Source organism: Neoarius graeffei, chromosome 2, assembly GCF_027579695.1.
Source record: "Neoarius graeffei isolate fNeoGra1 chromosome 2, fNeoGra1.pri, whole genome shotgun sequence".
NCBI classification, from domain to species: Eukaryota; Metazoa; Chordata; class Actinopteri; order Siluriformes; family Ariidae; genus Neoarius; species Neoarius graeffei.
Genome location: NC_083570.1, coordinates 57087408 through 57107710, shown reverse-complemented (window position 1 = coordinate 57107710; position 20303 = coordinate 57087408). Strand labels below are relative to the sequence as shown.

General features: G+C 37.3%; 1 protein-coding gene across 8 annotated transcripts in view; it reads right to left on the bottom strand.

Moving 5' to 3' along the window:
- The window catches only part of dgkzb (diacylglycerol kinase, zeta b), a 59932-nt gene continuing 39629 nt past the window's right edge, over positions 1–20303 (bottom strand). For 7 of the 8 annotated variants that reach the window (XM_060914509.1, XM_060914501.1, XM_060914503.1 and 4 more), the window contains 26 exons: positions 19297–19365; positions 19083–19199; positions 18249–18320; positions 16927–17022; positions 16742–16824; positions 16558–16618; positions 16057–16170; positions 14968–15108; positions 12799–12877; positions 12620–12675; positions 12485–12547; positions 12159–12232; positions 11896–12007; positions 11217–11416; positions 9718–9818; positions 9487–9566; positions 8260–8329; positions 8138–8178; positions 7837–8027; positions 5812–5919; positions 5237–5271; positions 5009–5058; positions 2155–2275; positions 2018–2057; positions 1654–1753; positions 1–1576 (listed from right to left, as the gene is read on the bottom strand). In XM_060914509.1, coding sequence (XP_060770492.1) covers positions 1460–1576; positions 1654–1753; positions 2018–2057; positions 2155–2275; positions 5009–5058; positions 5237–5271; positions 5812–5919; positions 7837–8027; positions 8138–8178; positions 8260–8329; positions 9487–9566; positions 9718–9818; positions 11217–11416; positions 11896–12007; positions 12159–12232; positions 12485–12547; positions 12620–12675; positions 12799–12877; positions 14968–15108; positions 16057–16170; positions 16558–16618; positions 16742–16824; positions 16927–17022; positions 18249–18320; positions 19083–19199; positions 19297–19365 — 2391 coding nt within the window. In that variant the 3' untranslated portion in view covers positions 1–1459. The remainder of the gene's footprint in view (positions 1577–1653; positions 1754–2017; positions 2058–2154; positions 2276–5008; positions 5059–5236; positions 5272–5811; positions 5920–7836; positions 8028–8137; positions 8179–8259; positions 8330–9486; positions 9567–9717; positions 9819–11216; positions 11417–11895; positions 12008–12158; positions 12233–12484; positions 12548–12619; positions 12676–12798; positions 12878–14967; positions 15109–16056; positions 16171–16557; positions 16619–16741; positions 16825–16926; positions 17023–18248; positions 18321–19082; positions 19200–19296; positions 19366–20303) is intronic. The other variant, XM_060914508.1, reaches the window with a different exon arrangement.

Here is a 20303-nt window from a genome sequence, read left to right as displayed (position 1 = left end):
GAAATTTAAAACTTTATTTCTTTTATACAGGTAGACAATAACAAACCAGCAAATATACAGTAAATACTATAATCTATTATCTAACAAAGTTTTGTATTAGTAGGATTAAACTATTGCCTATAAGTTCATTTAAATTCATAAAATAATACAAATGCTTCAACAGGACTCTGGAATGGTATCGTTACTCACACATTTTTAAAATGCTTGATAGATATGTACACACAATGTCTAATAATGAATTGCACAGCAACTCGAAACAGAGCACTGACAGTGCAGTTTAACTCATAACTCATGACAGTACATTAAAAAATAATAATAATGCTAAGGCAATGATGGCAGACTGCATTAAAATAATACATATTATAGGCTGTGAAGGAAAAAAAAGAAAAAAAAATACATTCAGTACCTGAGGATATGCCACTAACAATTGTGTAAGCACAAAAAGATGTAATGTCTTTACTCATTAGGTGTAAACATGTAGTTACCCAGCCCCAGATTGTTTTAGTAGAAATTCCAACATCATATTTTAATGGCACATTGCATGTTTCACTGTGGCTAAAATGCAAGCATCTGAAACATCTGTGAACTCACATGTACTGATTTAATCAAAGACCTCTTAGATCAATTAAAACATGACAAACGGTAACTTATTCCTAAAGGCATCATGACCTAATGACTTAATATTATTCCTTGCAAGAACATCACATTACTATAAGTGTTCTTTAAACAATCAGTGCAACGTTCCACATCTATTGAAGAAATCTGCTGAAAGTTAGTTAGTTCAGTATAAGATTAAAAGAAGGTCACAAAAAGGAGGCAGCCGTTAACTGTCATTTCAAAGGGTTTACAGAATCATGCGAATAACTATATTCTTATAATAAAATACAAGCATTTACCAAAAAGACAGAAATGACTCATAAAGCCGCAGCCAAGGAAGAAGTTTTAAATGCAGATGGCTGTTGTAAAGTCCAATTCAGTCAAAATGAAAAAACCAACCGTTTAAAATGTGAATAAAACTAGGCAAAATGGATTAGCATAAGTATCTAAGTGTCTGGCAAGCAAATACCAAGTTAAAAGTAAGATAGATTCCTTAAATACAGAAAAAAAAAAACCTTCTGTCCACAATGATCTGTTTTGAGGTTTAAGCGGTTTGCTTAATAAAGGATAAGCCACAGTCAGATGTACTGTACTGTACTTCTGTTCTTCTAACCCTGATGTCCCACATATTTTTGCCATTATTATCTAGGAAATTTAGCATTTGGCACAACATTATCTGCAGTACAAGAGAAGCATATTCGCGCAACTACAACAGGACATTGCATGTTGTCTTTGTTTGGCATTTCAGTCAAGAAAGAAACAAACCTCATTCGTTCAGACTAACATGCTGCCCAGTATTGTCATTAGACCATGGCAAGAAAAGCATTTTCCATTAGAGGATCAGGACAGTTCAGGCTGTTGGTTATACTGATGTCTCATGGTCATCCCTCTGAATCATCTGGTGGTGCTGCTGGTTCTCCAGATACTCAGCCAGCTGCCAGTCCTGAGCTCTCTCGGCATGTGCCTTTGCAGTGTCACCCTGAGGACAGCACAAGGTTAGACTTTACACTAGGTCTGCTAGAGGAGGTAAAGGTAGTATGCTGGCCATCTGCTCACCTGTAGGTCAGTCTTTGTGAGCGAAGCTCCTGCATCCACCAAGTAACCACAGATTGTCCTCTGGCACAATGCTGCAGCTTTGTGCAGCGCTGTCTCACCTCTAGATTGTGCATGAACACAATTTCAAAACTCTTACATGATATTACATGGTATAAAATTGCATGAGCTAAAAAAAATACCCGCATACATATTAAATCATGTGCTCAATATTGCAAATAATGATGCTTGGAATTATGGATTATGCAACAATCCAGAATAGAGAGGTTTTATAGAGGTTCTAGAGGTACAAAAGACCCCTCAAATATAGTTCAAATAACATTAAGAAAACGCAATCGAGCCATCGTTCTCTTGCAGTTCTACTTACGTGTCTTTTTCTGCAACATCCAGGATACTCAGTGGAGCTGCTTGTTTAAAAAAAAATCAGGTAAAAAAAGAAATGTGATTTAGTACTAGTGACTGCAAAGTCACTTCTTTACAGTACGAGTTATTTTGTTACTGTACCATTGTCTATGATGTATCTGACCATTTCCTTGTTGCCAGTATCTACAGCATAGTGGAGCAGCGTACAGCCCAATGCATCATGCACTGCAAGATTGGCTCCATCTTTGTGTAGCTCTACCAACTGCATAAATAAGACATCAGAGATGATTTGCATGAAACTGAGAAAAATATACAACCCCAGTTCCAAAAAAGTTGGAACACTGTGTAAACTGTAAATAAAAACAAAAATGTGATAATTTGCAAATCATGGAAACCCTATATTTCTTTGAAAATAGCACAAAGACAGCAGATCACATGTTGAAACTGAGAAATGTTATTGTTTTTTGAAAAATATGTGCTCATTTTGAATTTGATGTCAGCAACACGTTTTAAAAAAGTTGGGACAGGGGCATGTTTACCACTGTGTTGCATCACCTCTACTTTTAACAACACTCTGTAAACGTTTGAGAACTGAGGAGAGCAATTGCTGTAGTTTTGAAAGAGAAATGTTGTCCCATTTTTGCATGATACACAATTTCAGTTGCTCAACTGTTCGGGTCTCCTTTGTCATATTTTGAGCTTCATAATGCACCAAATGTTTTAAATGGGAGACAGGTCTGGATTGCAGGCAGGCCAGTTTAGCACCCGGACTCTTTTACTACAGAACCATGCAGTTTTAATATGTGCAGAAAGCAGTTTGGCATTGTCTTGCTGAAAGAAGGAAGGCCTTCCCTGAAAAATATTTTGTCTGGATGGCAGCATGTTGTTCTGAAACATGTATCATTCAGCATTCATGATGCCTTCCAAGATGTGCAAGCTACCCAATGTCACGTACATTAATGCACCCTCATACCATCACAAATGCTGCCTTTTGAACTGTGCACTGATGATAAGCCGGATGGTCCCTCTCCTTTTTGGCCTGGAGGAGGTGATGTCCAAGATTTCTAAAAAGAATTTCAGATTTCGATTTGTCAGACCTTAGGACAATTTTCCACTTCACGTCAGTCCATCGTAAAAGAGCTCGGGCCCAGAGAAGGTAGCTGTGTTTCTGGATATTGTTTATATCTAGTTTTAACTTGCATTTGTGGATGCAGAAATGGACTGTTTTCACAGACGATGGTTTTCTGAAGTGTTCCTGAGCCCATTCAGTGATTTCCACTACAGACACGTGTCTGCTTTTAATGCAGTGTCAGCTGAGGGCCTGAAGATCACAGGCATCCAGTGTCAGTTTTCAGCCTTGTCTCTTGCATACAGAGATTTCTCCAGATTCTCTGAATCTTTTAATGATATTATGTACCATAGATGATGTGATCCCCAAATTCTTTGCAATTTTACATTGAGGAACGTTATTCTTAAATTTTTGTACTGTTTGCCCAAGCAGTCTTTTACAGAGCGGTGAACCCCTCCCCATCTTTACTTCTGAGAGACTCCGCCTCTCTGGGATGCTCTTTTTATACCCAATCATTTTACTGACCTCTTGCCAATTAACCAAATTACTTTTTTTTTTAGCTTTACACAACTTTTTCAGTCTTTTGTTGTCCCTGTCCCAAGTTTTCTGAAATGTGCTGCTGACATCAAATTCAAAAGGAGCATATATTTTTAAAAAAACAATAAAATTTTTCAGTTTCAACATTTGATATGTTGTCTTTGTACTATTTTCAATGCAATATAGGGTTTCCATGATTTGCAAATTATCGCATTCTGATTTTACTGATGTTTTACTGAGTGTCCCAACTTTTTTGGAATTGGGGTTGTAGATGTCACTGATCTGAAATTCACTATGGGTATTAGGCCAGTACCTGCCAACAAAAGAGAGATTGGATTTGGAACTGTAACAGATAGGAATTGGATTTGAAACTGGATTTGGAAATACAAGCGATTGTAATCAGATTTGGAACAATAAGAAATTGGAATTGGATCTGGAAATATAAGAGATTGGAATTGGATTGGGAGCTGTAAGAGATTGGAATTGGATTTGGAACTGGAACAGACTGGATTTGGAACTGGAACAGATTGGAATTGGATCTGGAAATATGAGAGATTGCAATTGGATTTGGAACTGTAAGAAATTGGAATTGGATCTGGAAATATAAGAGATTGGAATTAGATTTGGAACTGTAACAGATTGGAATTGGATTTGGAAATACAAGATTGCAATCGGATTTGGAACGATAAGAAATTGGAATTGGATCTGGAACTTGATTTGGAAATATAAGAGATTGCAATTGGATTTGTAACTGCAACAGATTGGATTTGGAACTGTAAGAGATTGGAATTGGATCCAGAAATGGATTTGGAACTGGAACAGATTGGATTTGGATTTAGAAGTATAGATAGAAATTGTATTTGGAAATATAAGAGATTGGAATTAGATTTGCAACTGTAGCAGAATGGATTTGGAAGTATAACAGAAATTAGATTTGGGACTGTAAGATTGGATTTGGAACAGAAAGACACTGCAATTGGATTTGGAAGAGAACTTTATTTTTGGAACTGGAAATATTTCCATATAAAGAGACTTGACTAGTTTCTCTTTTATCTGATTGATTTTATTATGTTTATATTTTATACAGTACTTTATTATATTTACAATGCAAGTGATTTTTATGTGAAAGACTTTACCTGTGAAGTGGTTCATTTACCAAAAAAAAAGCATTTTAAAAGCTTAGTAGTTTTTACAGAAAACAATATCGAATGGGTAACAGTATTGACTGATACTCAAAGTTTCTATGTCGGTATTGGAAAAGAAAGTGATATCGTGCCATCTCTAGAGCAAAATCCTACATTCATTCAGTTTCATTAACCAGGTGGCCAGGGTCATGGGGTCACATTCAATAACAGGAATAAAATCTATGCATATGAATTATTCTCTCACCTTTTTAAAATTATCTGACTTCACACTTGTGATTAGCCTCTTCATGGTCTCTATATTAAAAGAAAAAAAATGTTGGAGGTAATTTCGTTGTTCGCTAGCCTGCAGTCTTATGAGCAACAATAGATATGTTTCAATTATTAAAACTGTAACAAAAAATTCAAGAACTAAAAGTGTGATTCTATCAGATTTCTAAACCTTAACAGGATCACCAAAATGGTTTGATTTTACCTTTATCAATTTCATTCTGGACCATGTCGTCTGATCTGAGAGTACAAGAGGAAGAAATATTTAGTCAGTGAGCACTGTCAACATATTCATTCAAAAGTTTGTACAATTTGAAGGCTGCTTAGTGATGAAGGGGTGTGTGTGTGTGTGTGTGTGTGTGTGTGTGTGTGTGTGTGTGTGTGTGTGTGTGTGTGTGTGTGTGTGTGTGTGTAAAAGCACCACCCTAGTGCTCATGAGTTGTGCTAGTTCAATTCTTTCTCCTGTCTTTGGAAATTAAATGGACAAAAGAAGAGTGAAAGTTCAGCCTTCATTTCAGCACAAACCTCTTTTTCTTAGCATTTCTGTTGGAATGCATTTCTATTCTTCCAAGTAAGAGAAACTGCAATTTCAGTTCTGGAGGCAGCTCTTAAATCACAGTTTTGTGGTACAGGCTTAAATTCCTCTTTGGGGAGCAACTTCGAGCTGATCACGTTTCACAAAATGCTAAACTAGCTATTTTTCAAATACAGTTGGCATATGAATTGGCCTGACTCTCACTACTCGGACTCATAATTTACACAAATTTAACTCAAACTCACTTGCAAATGTCTGTGTTGATAGATGCCAGTGCATCAGCATGTCCCTCTGCATTGGGGTTGTCACAGAACATGTGCTTTCTCTGTGCAGCAGTTTGATCTTCATTTACCCTGAAAGAAAACAATAGACTTTAATGCCAGTGCTGATATGGAGGACTGAATATAGTGTCAGAGTCCCTCTCATGGCAGAATCTGGTCTTCCCAGGCAGTCTCCTGTCCCAGTACTAACCAGGCCCTTAAGGCGTATGGGTGCGGCGCCGATCTCCGTTTTGATAGCCCTTGGCCTCTCGCTTCTACAGCTCGGGTTACAGTGGGGGGCTAGTCCTCTGGTAACCATGAGAGTTTGACTCCCCACTCACATCTGTATTGCAGTGTGCCTTGCCAGATGGCAGGAGGTACCATTTTTTGTGATGGTCTTTGGTATGACCCGACCGCGAGTAGAACTCACGATCTTCTGGTTGAGAGGCAGACATGCTAACCACTAGGCCAGTTCATGGTTGAATACAGTGCACACTAGTAAAATAATAGCAATGGGTGTGCGAAAAAAAAAACTAATCCTCTTTTTATTACGAGTCCAAAATCTTCTTTATATTTAAAAGATTTAAAGTATATAATATATAGATAAGTGCTACCATTTTTAATCCAGATTTAAAACACATTAAGAGTTTGTCATAATAGCGGTCTAGCAACTCTATTTTAGAGTTCTGGGGTGATGTCAGGCAAATTAAATCTTTCACCAGCTGAAACTAACAATAGGTTTGCTTCTGATTGTGATGGACTATACTACTTCAGGAGATTAGCAAGATAGACCACAAAATATACTTATTACTCATATGAATCAAATTACACACCAGCATAATGGGCCATTAACTGTAGTCCTGTCAGAACCACTTTCATCAAGGAACATTATTTGCACACAATATTTGCAACAAGTTGTATTTGGTAGGTGGCTCTGTTCTGGGACCTTCCTGCCCTTCCATGTGCATACATGGAAAGCCTTGGGGCAGGGAGAGCACACCTCCCTACGCCCTACCATGTGCCTACATGGAAAGGCTGAAGCAGGGAGAGTCGCAGCAACCCCCCATAGGGTACAGAACAGAGCAGGCATCAATGACAACAGAGATGACAATGATTAAGGTTGGAATATGGGACCTCCCTGCCCTTCCATGTGCATGCATGGAACAGCTAAAGCAGGGAAGGTGGCAGCAACAGAAATGACATGGATTAAGGGACCTTAGCTTCTCTGACAGGGGCCAAATGCAATGGTTAAATGACTGGGTCAACACAGCTCCAAAATTGGAGGTCATGGGGTGTTCCTGGTATGTAGTGATTATTGTCTATCAGAAAGTGGTTCAAGGAAGAACAAATCAGTGAACCACAGAAGAGCACCTGCACAACTACTGAAAAGTTAATGCTGGCTATGATAGGTGTTAGAACGCACAGCGCATCGCAGCTTGCTTATATGGGCTGAGGAACTGCAGACTGGTCAGGGTGCTCATGCTGACTCCTGTCCGCCAAGGAAAGTGCCTACAATAGGCATGTGAGCATCAGAATTGGACCATGGAGCAATGGAAGAAGGTGACCTGGACTGGGTTGTAAGCTGGCATTAATGATCTAGAAATGACATTGATTAAAGTCAGACAGCATGAAAGGGGGCGGAGTTGGGGTGGAAGTGGGTTGCAAAATGGCTTGCAGAGGAAGCAGCAAAGGTAGGCAGGTTAAAGCAGCTTCAATAGGTGCTCTATGAGAGATTGCCAATAGAATGCATAGAAGGGAATCAGCTGAGCTGACAGCTGATGTGGGCTGGCTTGAGATCAACTGCAGTCAACTGATGTAGCTGAGACTGAGGGCTGAGCTTGACTTCATGGCCTGCCAGAACTACGTTACGCCCGATTTTTTAAAAAATTTTGCAGAATAGTCATCGAGCTCTAGGGTGAAATCTTTTTACAGAAACCTTACTACAGGCAGATTTTTACTTTTAGTAATGCCATGGAAGTGCACGCACAAGCAGAAAAATCTGAATTTTACCTATTGAGTGGTGGAGATGCTGCAGGGCATGCTGGGAAGGCAGTCTGATCTGAGCTATCAGAGTTCTTTTCCAGTGTGTCTACCATTTCTGGCATTCCAGTAGAGGTGCCCACAGTTTCCTTAATGATCAGCTCAGGGTCCAAGATAAAAAGTTCATTCTGTGAGATCTCGGTCACATAGTTCAGATGCTCCTGGAATAAACAACATAAAAGTTAGAAATATGTCAAAATGAAAAGGCAAAGAACAGAATCAAAATGTACCTAAATACTGTAAGTATTTACTAAACCCTCAATATAAATACCTGAGCACGGTCTATTCTGTAGAAACGATCCGCAGTTGTGGCTGTGAAAGAAAACCAGACACCATCAACAAATGACATCTAAGTCAATAGGTGATAATCAAACTTATACATTTTTCACTTACAGTCGAGGAAGCACCATTTTGGTGAGAGCTTTGGTATGGTTGCCGTGTCTGAATTTACATCAATCCCCTCCTGAAAAGAAAAAAGAGCAACTCCTAGCAACTATCTAACGGAGTGTGATTACTCATAGTTACGTACTGTGTGTTTGTGTGATTTTACCTTAAAATTACTTTAGAAAAATTGGAGTCATAATTAAAAATGATGAATCATATTATAATCGTGACACTTTAATCACATTTTTTCACTTGTTAAATTACTTAGCTGTAGAAGTTCATTAACTTCACAATATGGTCTTCATTAACTATTATATGGTTATAACGCCAGACGGTTGTTCTTCAGTAATTAAATACAAAGACTACACTAACACCAGTTCTTTCATTCTACTTTTCTACCATTTAGTTGATGACAATTCCCTCAATTCCTAACAGGTGCAACAGCCTAGTATCATTCTGATCAACTGAGAAAAGAAGACGACCATCAATATCAACTCTCATAGTCTGAGTCTCAGACTCACAGATGGTCGTGGCATCGTTATGCTTCAAATATCCAGTTTTCTGACAAGAGGGCAACATTTGAAACTATTCACTTTGTGATTAAAAAAAAGTTATGTCTAAAAGTTCATTACAACCCCAACTCAGAAAAAGTTGGGATGGTATGTTGCGATTGAAATTAAAACTGAACACAATGATTTGTAAAATCATCTTTGACCTGAATTACACTCAGAACAAAACAACAGCACATTATTTGATGTTTTACCTCGTAAATTTTATTGTTTTGTTTTTTTCCAAAATAAACATATTTCAGGGCGGCACGAGTATTCAGCTTAGGCTTGCGCCCTTACCCTTTACACACCGAAATTCCTCCAGATTCCTTGAATCGTTTAATGATATTATGCACCACTGAGGGTGAAATATCCAAATCCATTCTTATCTTTCTTTGAGGAACATTGTTTTTAAACATTTCAATAATTTTCTCACACATTTGTTGATAAACTGGAGATCCTCTGCCCATCTTTGCTCCTCAAAAACTAGACCTTTCCTGCATTTTCCATTCCATGTCAACTTTTTCTGTTTTGGGGTTGTATTTGTCAACTTAATATTAAGCAAAATTGTAGTTACAGGATTGCATAAATTATGCTCAATCAACAGCCTTTCTTTAAATGCTTGATGTAAGCATTATGAATAAGCAGACAGAGGTCCTCTAACGTGTGTTTCAGAATCCAAATGTACCTCATGAAGCCTTTCAATGTGAAGACGACAAGTCTCCAAATCACTGTCTGCCCGGACAGTGATGATTCCCAGAGGAATTGCTGAGAAAACAAAAAAGTCTGCTCTGTATGCTTTCTTAAAAACATAATAATAGAAACTACTCTGTTAGAGAGATCAAGCATTCAAGCTAACATCATATGTGTATCTGACTTAATAAACATCCAGTGCTTGAAAAACAAATGTATCGCTTACAGGCTTTTTTGAGCTGATCTTTGTCATAGTGTAAAGCCTCATAGTCACGCATGCTGATTCGGCTCACTTGGATATGCAGCTGCTCAGAGATGGGCTGCTGACTAAGGACACACACACACACACACACACAGTGTAATACAGGACATACTATCATTTCCTGGCTATTGCCCAAAAATATTAGGATGCTGTGTACAATATAAATAAAAACAGAATGTGAAGATTTGCAAATCATGAAAGCCCTATATTTAATTAAAAATAGTACAAAATCAACATATCAAATGTTGAAACTGAGAAATGTTATATAGTTTAACATATGCTCATTTTGAATTTGATGTGAGCAACACATTTCAAAAAAGTTGGGATGGGGCAAGTTTACCACTGTGTTGCATCACCTCTATTTTAAATAACATTCTTTAAACATTTGGGAATTGAAGAGACCAGTTGCTGTAGTTTTGGAAGTGAAATGTTGTCCCATTCTTACTGGATATACAATTTCAGTTGCTCAACAGTTTGGGGTCTCATTTGTCGTATTTTGTGCTTCATTATGCACCAAAAGTTTTCAATGTGAGACAGGCCAGTTTAGCGCCTGCACTCTTTTACTCCAGAGCCATGCAGCTGTCATATATGCAGAATGCAGTTTGGCATTATATTGCTGAAAGAAGGAAGGCCTTCCCTGAAAAAGATGCTATCTGGATAGCAGCATGTTTCTCCAAACCCTGTATATATTATTCAGCATTAATGGTGCCTTTCCAGATATGCAAACTACCCATGCTTTATGCACTCACGCACTCTCATACCATCACAGATTCTGGCTTTTGAACTGTGCACTGACAACAAGCCGGATGGTTCCAGAATTTCAAAAAGAATTTAAAAATTTGATTCATCAGATCTTCACTTCTGAGAGACTCCACCTCCCTGGGATGCTCTTTTTATACCCAATCATGTTACTGGCCTGTTGCCAATTAACCACATTTTGTTTGCATTACACAACGTCTCTTGTTGCCCCATCCCAATTTTTTGAAACATGTTGTTGGCATCAAATTCAAAATAAGCATATACTTTTCAAAAAACAAACAAAAAAAATTCAGTTTCAACACATGTTGTCTTTTTACTATTTTCAATGAAATGCAGGGTTTCCATGATTTGCAAATCATAGCATTCTGTTTTTATTTACAGTTTACACAAGAGTCCCAACTTTTTTTGGAAACAGGGTTATAATATGCACACTGACCACTTTTTGAAGTAAGAAAAGTTATACAGTATAAAGTCAATTACCCTTCCATTTGTTTATTCTGTACATTATAGGCTCAAAACTTCAAAATACAAAAAGATATTTTAACAATCAGACTCGTAGCTCATAGTACCATTGCGACCATGGTTTAAGAGGATTATAAAGAGAAAATAAATCAATTTTAAGGCAGCTGAAAATATTCAAATGTATATGGTTTTCCCTTAATTTAAATAATAAAAGAGACGGCTGGTGTTTGTGTGTGACTCACTCATTGAGCTGTGGGAGGGAGATTCTCCTCTTGGTCTTCTGCAGCATGTTGGCCTGGTTCCTGAGCGTGATGTGGATAACGGATGGAGCCAGTCTGCATGGCTCTCCATCCACCTGCACAGGAATGGGCTTAAAGGTGGTGAGAGTCACCTCCTGACACTGGTGTAGCCTCTCGCCATGGCCTCCTACCTGCAGCGTGGCCTACAAGACCATCCACAATGAACTGTATTAATAACCAAACCAAGAACATTTATGCAGTGAATTTACATGCACAGTTTGTATTGCTTTGGCATTTCTCGCTCATTTTCCATGACCTCTCTACACTTTTGCAATGCATTTGATGGTTTTAAAGAGCATAGAATTTACATTCATTCATATAATTTCTCTGACTGTCTGACAAAATGAGGGCAAGGAGTACAACTGAGGTTCTTAAAAAAATTAAAAAAATAAAAATCCAACAACAGCGTGTTATTTTTCATCATTATTCTCCAGGGTATTTTACACGAGAAAGAGGAATAGGAGTCTAGCAACATCAATGGTTCGCTGTATTTCACACTTTACCCATATTTTACAAAATGGCAGATGCCCATATATAACCACTGAGAATAGTGTATGAACCAATAAACTGACCAGAAGCATATTTATTAACATTTCTTTAAAGGATACAGTGATTAATTTACCAGAGAGGTCATGGTGAATCCAATAACTTCTATGTAGCCGTCATCGTGCCTCTGAGGCTCAAAGTCATGGTGGTCGCTAGGGTTGCCCCATGGCATTGTACCAGCACAATATCTTTAAAAAACAAACCAACCATCACTTTGCATATTACACTCCGTATTACATGATGTCAGGCTCAGCATTAGACATATAGAAACTATGAAATAAATCATGCTCCATGTTGCTCACTAGTCAACAAACCAAAGACAGGATATACAGATGTTACCGTGGAATGTTGAGGAAGAGCAAACACTGTAGTTTCAGCTCCTGAACTTTACAAGTGAGGTCTGTGCCATCACACTGGATATGTCCAAAGGCAGAGAAATACAGAAGTGACATTAAGAATGCTTTTTATGTTTTATACTGGAACAACTTCCCTGCAGGAAATGCAGTCTAACTCTTAAAGTGTAACTTCACCCCCAGCTCTGAGCCCAACTCCACTCATTGCATAATTTAAAAAAAATGCCAAAAAACATGTTTTGCATACATATTCATTTAACTTTTTTTTCTGACTATATGAATATGAGAGAAAACCACCATTTTTCTACTCACCACCACTCTGATGTGCTTAGACAAGTCTTTAGCGCTGCCCATTAAAAAGTCAGAGAATGCCGTCTGGAAGAAAGCAGGAAAATCAGCACATGTGAGAACGTACAAAGGGATACATCTAAACCACGACACACTCACCCCTGCATAGAACATCTTATTCCGAAGACGGCTGTTGAATTTTTCAGGTTTGGCCTCTGACAAAAAACAAACAAAACCACAGGTTACTTTATTATAATACATATGTCTTGAAAGTATTTAGGTTTTGGTAACCAAGATCAAAATTACACAAATGCAAAAAAATTGGAGAGGAGGTGCACCTCTGGATTCGTGGAACTCTAAGGTTACATGTGCATCGAAACCCAAGCTGAAGTAGTTGTTAAAGACATCAATGGGAAGCTAAATTTACAAACAGAAACACAGGTTTAGCTGAAAGACACAGAAGTGACACACTTTCATTCAGTTTTGTTCAATAATTTATTTATGTTCAATAATTAATCATTCATTATGATGACTATCTAATGGCAATTTTGTCCTCACAAATGCAAAAAACCTTAGCAAGTGAAAATATCTTAAATATAGTCAAAAAGTCTAATATTTCTTGTTCTATAATTACAACAAACCAAATACAAGACCATTAAAATTATATAACTTTTTTTAAAACTAATTTCCATCTTCCACAAGCAAATCATTTTGCTCATTTTAATCACGGACAACCCCAATTTCAAAAAAGTTGGGACACTGTGTAAAACATAAATAAAAACAGAATGTGAAGATCTGCAAATCATGGAAACCCTATATTTCATTGGAAATAGAACAAAGACAACATATCAAAGGTTGAAACTGAGAATTTTTTTATTTGTTTTTTGAAAAATATATGCTCATTTTGAATTTGATGTTAGCAACACATCTCAGAAAAGTTGGGACGGGGCAACAAAAGACTGAAAAAGTTGTGTAATGTTAAAAAAAAAACCTAATTTGGTTATTTGGCAACAGGCCAGTAACATTATCGGGTATAAAAAGAGCATCCCAGGGAGGCGGAGTCTCTCAGAAATAAAGATGATGAGGGGTTCACTGCTCTGTGAAAGACTGTGTGGGCAAACAGTGCAACAATTTAAGAATAACGTTCCTCAATTTAAAATTGCAAAGAATTTGGGGATCACATCATTTATGGTACATAATATCATTAAAAGATTCAGAGAATCTGGAGAAATCTCTGTATGCAAGAGATAAGGCTGAAAACTACTGGATGCCGGTGATCGTCAGGCCCTCAGGTGACACTGCATTAAAAGCAGACACGTGTCTGTAGTGGAAATCACTGTATGGGTTCAGGGACGCTTCAGAAAACCATCGTCTGTGAAAACAGTTCATTACTGCATCCACAAATGCAAGTTAAAACCATATTTAAACAATATCCAGAAACACTGCCACCTTCTCTGTGCCCGAGTTCTTTTTACAATGGGCTGAGGCGAAGTGGAAAATTTTCCCGAGGTCTAATAAATCAAAAGTAGAAATTCTTTTTAGACATCATGGACACCACATCCTCCAGACTAAAGAGGAGAGGGAACATCAGGTTTGTTATCAATGCACAGTTCAAAAGCCAGCATCTGTGATGGTATGAGGGTGCATTAGTGCACATGACATGGGTAGCTTTTACATCTGGGAAGGCATCATTAATGCTAAATGATATATACACGTTTCAGAGCAATATGCTGCCATCCAGACAAATCTTTTTCAGGGAAGGCCTTCCTTCTTTCAGCAAGACAATACCAAACCACTTTCTGCACATATTAAAACTGCATGGCTCCATAATAAAAGAGTCTGGGTGCTAAACTGGCCTGCCTGCAATCCAGACCTGTCTCCCGTTTAAAACATTTGGTGCATTATGAAATGCAAAATACAACAAAGGAGACCCCAAACTGTTGAGCAACTAAAATTGTATGTCAGGCAAGAATGGGACAACATTTCTCTTTCAAAACTACAGCAATTGCTCTCCTCAGTTCCCAAATGTTTACAGAATGTTGTTAAAAGTAGAGGTGATGCAACACAGTGGTAAACATGCCCCTGTCCTAACTTTTCTGAAACATGTTGCTGACATCAAATTCAAAATGAGCATATATTTTTAAAACACAATACAATTTCTCAGTTTTAAGATTTGATATGTTGTCTTCGTACTATTTTCAGTGAAATATAGGGTTTCCATGATTTGTGAATTATCACATTCTGTTTTTATTTCCAGTTTACACAGCATCCCAACTTTTTTGGAATCGGGGTTGTATTTCTAGATAGATGCAAAAATATTTGCCAACAGAAAAAGAAGATTAACAGCTTGAAATTGGTAAATATGTTTTTAAAAAACAGGTTTAATAATCTTATATTTGGTTTAGTGAAATCTTGCAGTCAGCCAGCACAATTTGACAGTGTATGATTTTTTCACTTGCTAAATTGAGAGGCTCAGTGCCGTTTCTGCGCTTGGAGCATGAGCTGACCTTGTCTGTCTGGTGTTCATCTTTCTCTTCTTCGGTGGCCTCTAGGTTGGGCTCCACACTGAGGTTCCAGCGGTCCAGCTGCACAATGTTCCCATCCTCGACATGAGACAGAATTTTAGACACTGGCTCGTCTGTGTAGCCCTGAACATATCACACAGATAAATCAACAAATACAGTGTAGAGTTTGAGCTTCATCTCGGCGGTAACATTTTAATAACAACAAAAGAAGAAGAAGAGAAACAACACAGTACAAGATAAACCCACCAAAAACTGTCTGACTGATTAAGATAATCTATTTTTACTGACTGATGAGAGCAACAATTAGACCTTGCGGAAGCCTCTGCCACCAAAATAGTCTAGTCCTTCTTGTTACTTTTGTATGTATGCAGTATTTGTATGCCAGAAATACTTTTAAAATATACAGTACCAGTCAAAAGTTTGGACACCCCTACTCGTTCATAGGTTTTTCTGTATTTTTACTATTTTCTACATTGTAGAACAATACTGAAGACATCAAAACTATGAAATAACATCTGGAACATGTATGAAATTAAACAAAAAAGTGCTAAAAATATATGGTTCATATTTTAGATTCTTCAAAGTAGCCACCATTTACCTTGATGACGCTTTGCACACTACTGGCATTATCTTAACCAGCTTCATGAGGTAGGTGTGTTCAAACTTTTGACTGGTACTGTACTTCATAAAGAAAGGACCTATTAAAGAAAAACTATTTCAGACATTTGACCTTGCTATGGCCTTGAACCTGTCTGGCTCAATAGATCCAAAATCTAATTAGTTCATCTGCTGGTTACCATGGTAATTCCATATAAATCCCCCCCCCCCCAAGAAAAAAACAAACATTGAACCACTGTTCTTGAGCTATCATGTTCATGATTGTGCTAACCTTGGACTGACAGATGGACAATCTGGAAACATAATGCCTCCACCTCTTGGTGGTGGAAACATAAAAGTAAACACTATGGCATTATGAACAATCTAAGCAAATCAGGCACATACAGTAACCTACACTAGCCACTGCTAGCCAAATGATTTCAAGAACATATTAGAGCATTATGTTTTCCTCACTCCTCCCCAGTTGAGTGTTCTGGCCAGGTCGTTTCCTGTGCCAAGTGGGAGGACAGCAACAGCAGGCTGAGGATTCAATTGCAGCTCATCCAACATTGACAGGATCCAGCCAACCTGCATATTCAAAAGGTGTCCAGTTCATCTTATCAGCCTTCATACATCTGACATAACATTTCCCAGAAAGTCAGCTCTAGACAAATAAACCATTATTTAAATTACATTAAATGATGTATGCAACATTACCACTATTGCTTAGTCTAAACATAACATTTCCCAGAAAGTCAGCTCTAGACAAATAAACCATTATTTAAATTACACTGAATGATGTATTTGACATTTTTCCGATATTGTAATGCGCCTGTGAGCATTTTTTATGTAACAGGCGCAATATAAGTAGTTAAATTATTATTATTATGTATGCAACATTACCACTATCGCTTAGTCTAAACAAGAAAACTGCTTACTGCATTAAAGTGTACATAACTGACAAATTGTACTGACCGTTCCATCTCCTCCACATACCAGGATACGTAGGTTGGGCACTTTGCGGTACATTTCTAACCTTAAAAAAATGAGCACAGTGGAGTGAGGAAGTTAAAAATAGTGGTTTCTCTACAACCGAAGTAAGAAATAGATCTCGGTATCAAACCAAAGGCAATGAAACAACCAGCGTTTCAATACTTACCCTTCTCTAGGCCCTCCTTGAGTGAGATCAAACACTTGTCGGGGATTTAGGTACCACAAGAAAGACCGAATAATTTTCGTTCCCTAATAAAATAAGACAAATCAAATTTATTTGTTAAAAGGCTTGTTTGTGTGTAGTACTTGACAATTCCATGTGATAGAAAAAAAAAACTGGCTCATACTCACCTGATTTCCACCACTCTTTGGATTCACAAACACAACCAATGGCTTCATGAGCTGAGAGGGAATCGGCTTGACTATAAAGTGTTTCCATTTGCCATCCTAGCACAGGGATTAGAAGCAAAGAGCTGCTTTTCGAGCACAAAATAGCTGTATATATTATATGGACACGAGTGTTTTAGTGGGAAATACGCCACTCGTATTTTTCATGCAAGCTACATCTGAGACCTGGAGAACTAAAACGGTGACATAAACCTCTATATGTCACTCGTGAGGAAACTGATGAATTGTTTTGATAAATTTGGGTACTTTTTGTTTGTGAATGTGTCGATATAATAAAAAGAAAATCACACATTGGCTTGAAGATATGAAGTTTATCTTCTCATGCTGAAAAACTCACATTTTTCAGGTGAAAAATCACAGATCTGAGTGACATATTTAAATAATATTGGCTGGCGTTGAGTGGTATATCAGATATGTTCCATTCAGCTAGCATGATTTTCAACGAGTTCCATATCATGATAGCTGAATAGAATATATCTGATATACCATGAAAAAAAAGCCAGCCAATATTATTATTATTATTATTATACATTCCTTTCGGGTGTTCAACGCGTCTTTCTCTTTCAAAATTCTCTCAAAATCTTCCATATTTAATGAAACAAACCTGGCGGCCATGTTTGTTTCCAAATTGACACAGTTGTTCACTAGCATGGAAGTTTTACACCTCCGACGTGTGACGTCATGTTGTCTTGACAACCATGCAATATCGTAAACCATATTTAATGCTCATTCTCCATTGGGTAGAATGACATAATACACGTAGGATAAGCGATATGCTAACAATATTGCATGCGATCAAACCAACTGAATGAAACCTGCTAGAAGGGAATAGAATACATGTTTTTATTCCATCAAAAAAGTGTCTTGTAAGTAAGTATAATAATTCCTGATATTTCACTCCGATGTCGTCACTCCCAGTGTTTTCCTGCTGATTAGGCGTGCATTGTCAAAATGGTGAACCGGTTCAAAATTAAAATTCTTTTGATTAACTTGCGGGGGTTTTTTTGTGGATGTATCCATATAATATAAAGAATGTTACATGGTGGTGCGAAGATATGGAGTTTATCTTCTTGTGTTGAAGATATTTTCACTCATTTGCTTCGCTCACTTGTGAATATATTCACCACTCAAAGATAAACTTCATATCTTCACACCACCGTGTAATACCTTCTTTATACTCCATCAAAATGTTTCCAGTGCTGTTCACATCATCACTATGTTAATCACAACATTCATGATACAGCAAGGGACACTGAATGGTTTACCTCTGTCCCTTTCTTGCTGGTCTTGCTTTTCACAGATGTCTTTTTCCTCCTTTTACTAGACTTTAGGGAAGCCTGAAGGAAGTAAAATAGGGTTTTAGGTGACATTCTGAACTATATGAAGAGTACAATGTCCAAAATGCCTCTGATCATCCTCAAAGGATTCACAAAAATTTCACTTAATCCCTTGTCCCTGGACTAGTGTGGAAACAGAAAAAAAATGCATGTATCTACATGCGAGTTAAATGATGACCAAAAATTAATCATTCATACTGCTTAAAATGATCATTAATAGGAAATAAGTGAAATATGCTGTGGATTAGTTTTAAGTTGGTAACTAACTGCTCTGTGTGTGTGTGTGTGTGTGTGTGTGTGTGTGTGTGTGTGTGTGTGTGTATATATAATATGGAAGGATGCTGAGTGAGGGACTGCGAGCTTGTGTAACTGTCTCTGGAACCAGTATACAATATAAAAACAGTTCACCTTCCTTGGTGAGGGAGGAGTGTAGGAATACTCTGTATGTACATGCTTATCTCTCCAGCTGCAATATCACAATAAAGCTTGAATTATTTGCTATAGATCTAGCCTTCTGAATATTGATTTATTAAAATTCTTCCACATAATTTATATAAACTAAAGCTGAAATATATGTTGCAGGTCTTTTTGTGTTTTATGCTGAAGGCCGTGAGACAGCAAATTTGAAAATGCAATATTGAGCTAAAGAGAGAAATCTTTAAAAATTAAAAAAAAAAAATTCTCAGCACAAAACCAGATGTTACATGTTATAAATATAACAGGCAGAACAGTAAGGCCTTGGGGAGAGGGCTGAGTGTGCACCTGCTGTCTGCGTACTCGGATGATCCAGGTAGGAGGTACTATAACAGCAGCATGTGCACCGAGACTGCAGGTCTCTTCTATGTGCTGTAGCATGAAGCAGGTCACCTTATTGTGGTACTGTAAAGCATACACAGACCCATTAACTTCATTGCTCTGCTTCATCACCATGTTCTTTCTGTTACATAACCACTCTCAGATCAATAGATCCATTTACCGCCTGTTTACACCAAGAGCAACTGATGGCCACGATGTCTTTATTGTGGAAGAACTTCTGCTGGAAACCCTGAGGAAAAGAAGAAACCATGATTGTAGCATTTTCAATTTATGTGGAATAATAATAATAATAATAATTATTATTATTATTATTATTATTATTAATTATTATAGGAGAGGATTATGCTACAGCCATTGCCTGGATAAGAGCCAAAGTGTCCTTCTCCATTCTGCGATCAGCTCTTCTATGTTTGAAAGGTTTAAGAACTATAAGAAGAACTAATTTGAATGCGAAAGGCATTGACTTTGATGCAGAAACGTCAGTCGCCGCAATTAATTAGAGCATTTTAAAAAGTGTTCAATTTAATTTATATTCTTTTAGTTTATAGTTTTTATTTATATATAGTTTTTATCAATTTAATCTATATTCTTTAGCTTAGTTTCTATTATATATAGTTTTTATTAATTTAGTCTATATTCTTTAGTTTAGTTTTTATCATATATAGTTTTTATCATACTTGTTATATATTATTGCAGTTTTTTATATCAGACCAAATTGTGTGATTTTGAATAGTTATAGAAATCATTTTGTACAGTTATATTAATGATTTTAACTTTTTTTATGAAATAAAGATTGTCTTTATTTATTAATTTTTTATACCACACAGATTCACCTATACAGTTTTCAAAAGTGCCTAACAACTAAAAACAACTTACTAAATATAACTAATAATAATAATGCATAAAAGTAATCATACCTACATTAAAAATATATATATAGAAAAATGAGTTCATTCATGGTGGTGTAGTAGTTAGCGCTGTCGCCTCACAGCAAGAAGGTCCAGGTTCGAGCCCCGTGGCCGGCGAGGGCCTTTCTGTGCGGAGTTTGTATGTTCTCCCCGTGTCCGCGTGGATTTCCTCCGGGTGCTCCGGTTTCCCCCACAGTCCAAAGATATGCAGGTTAGGTTAACTGGTGACTCTAAATTGACCGTAGGTGTGAATGGTTGT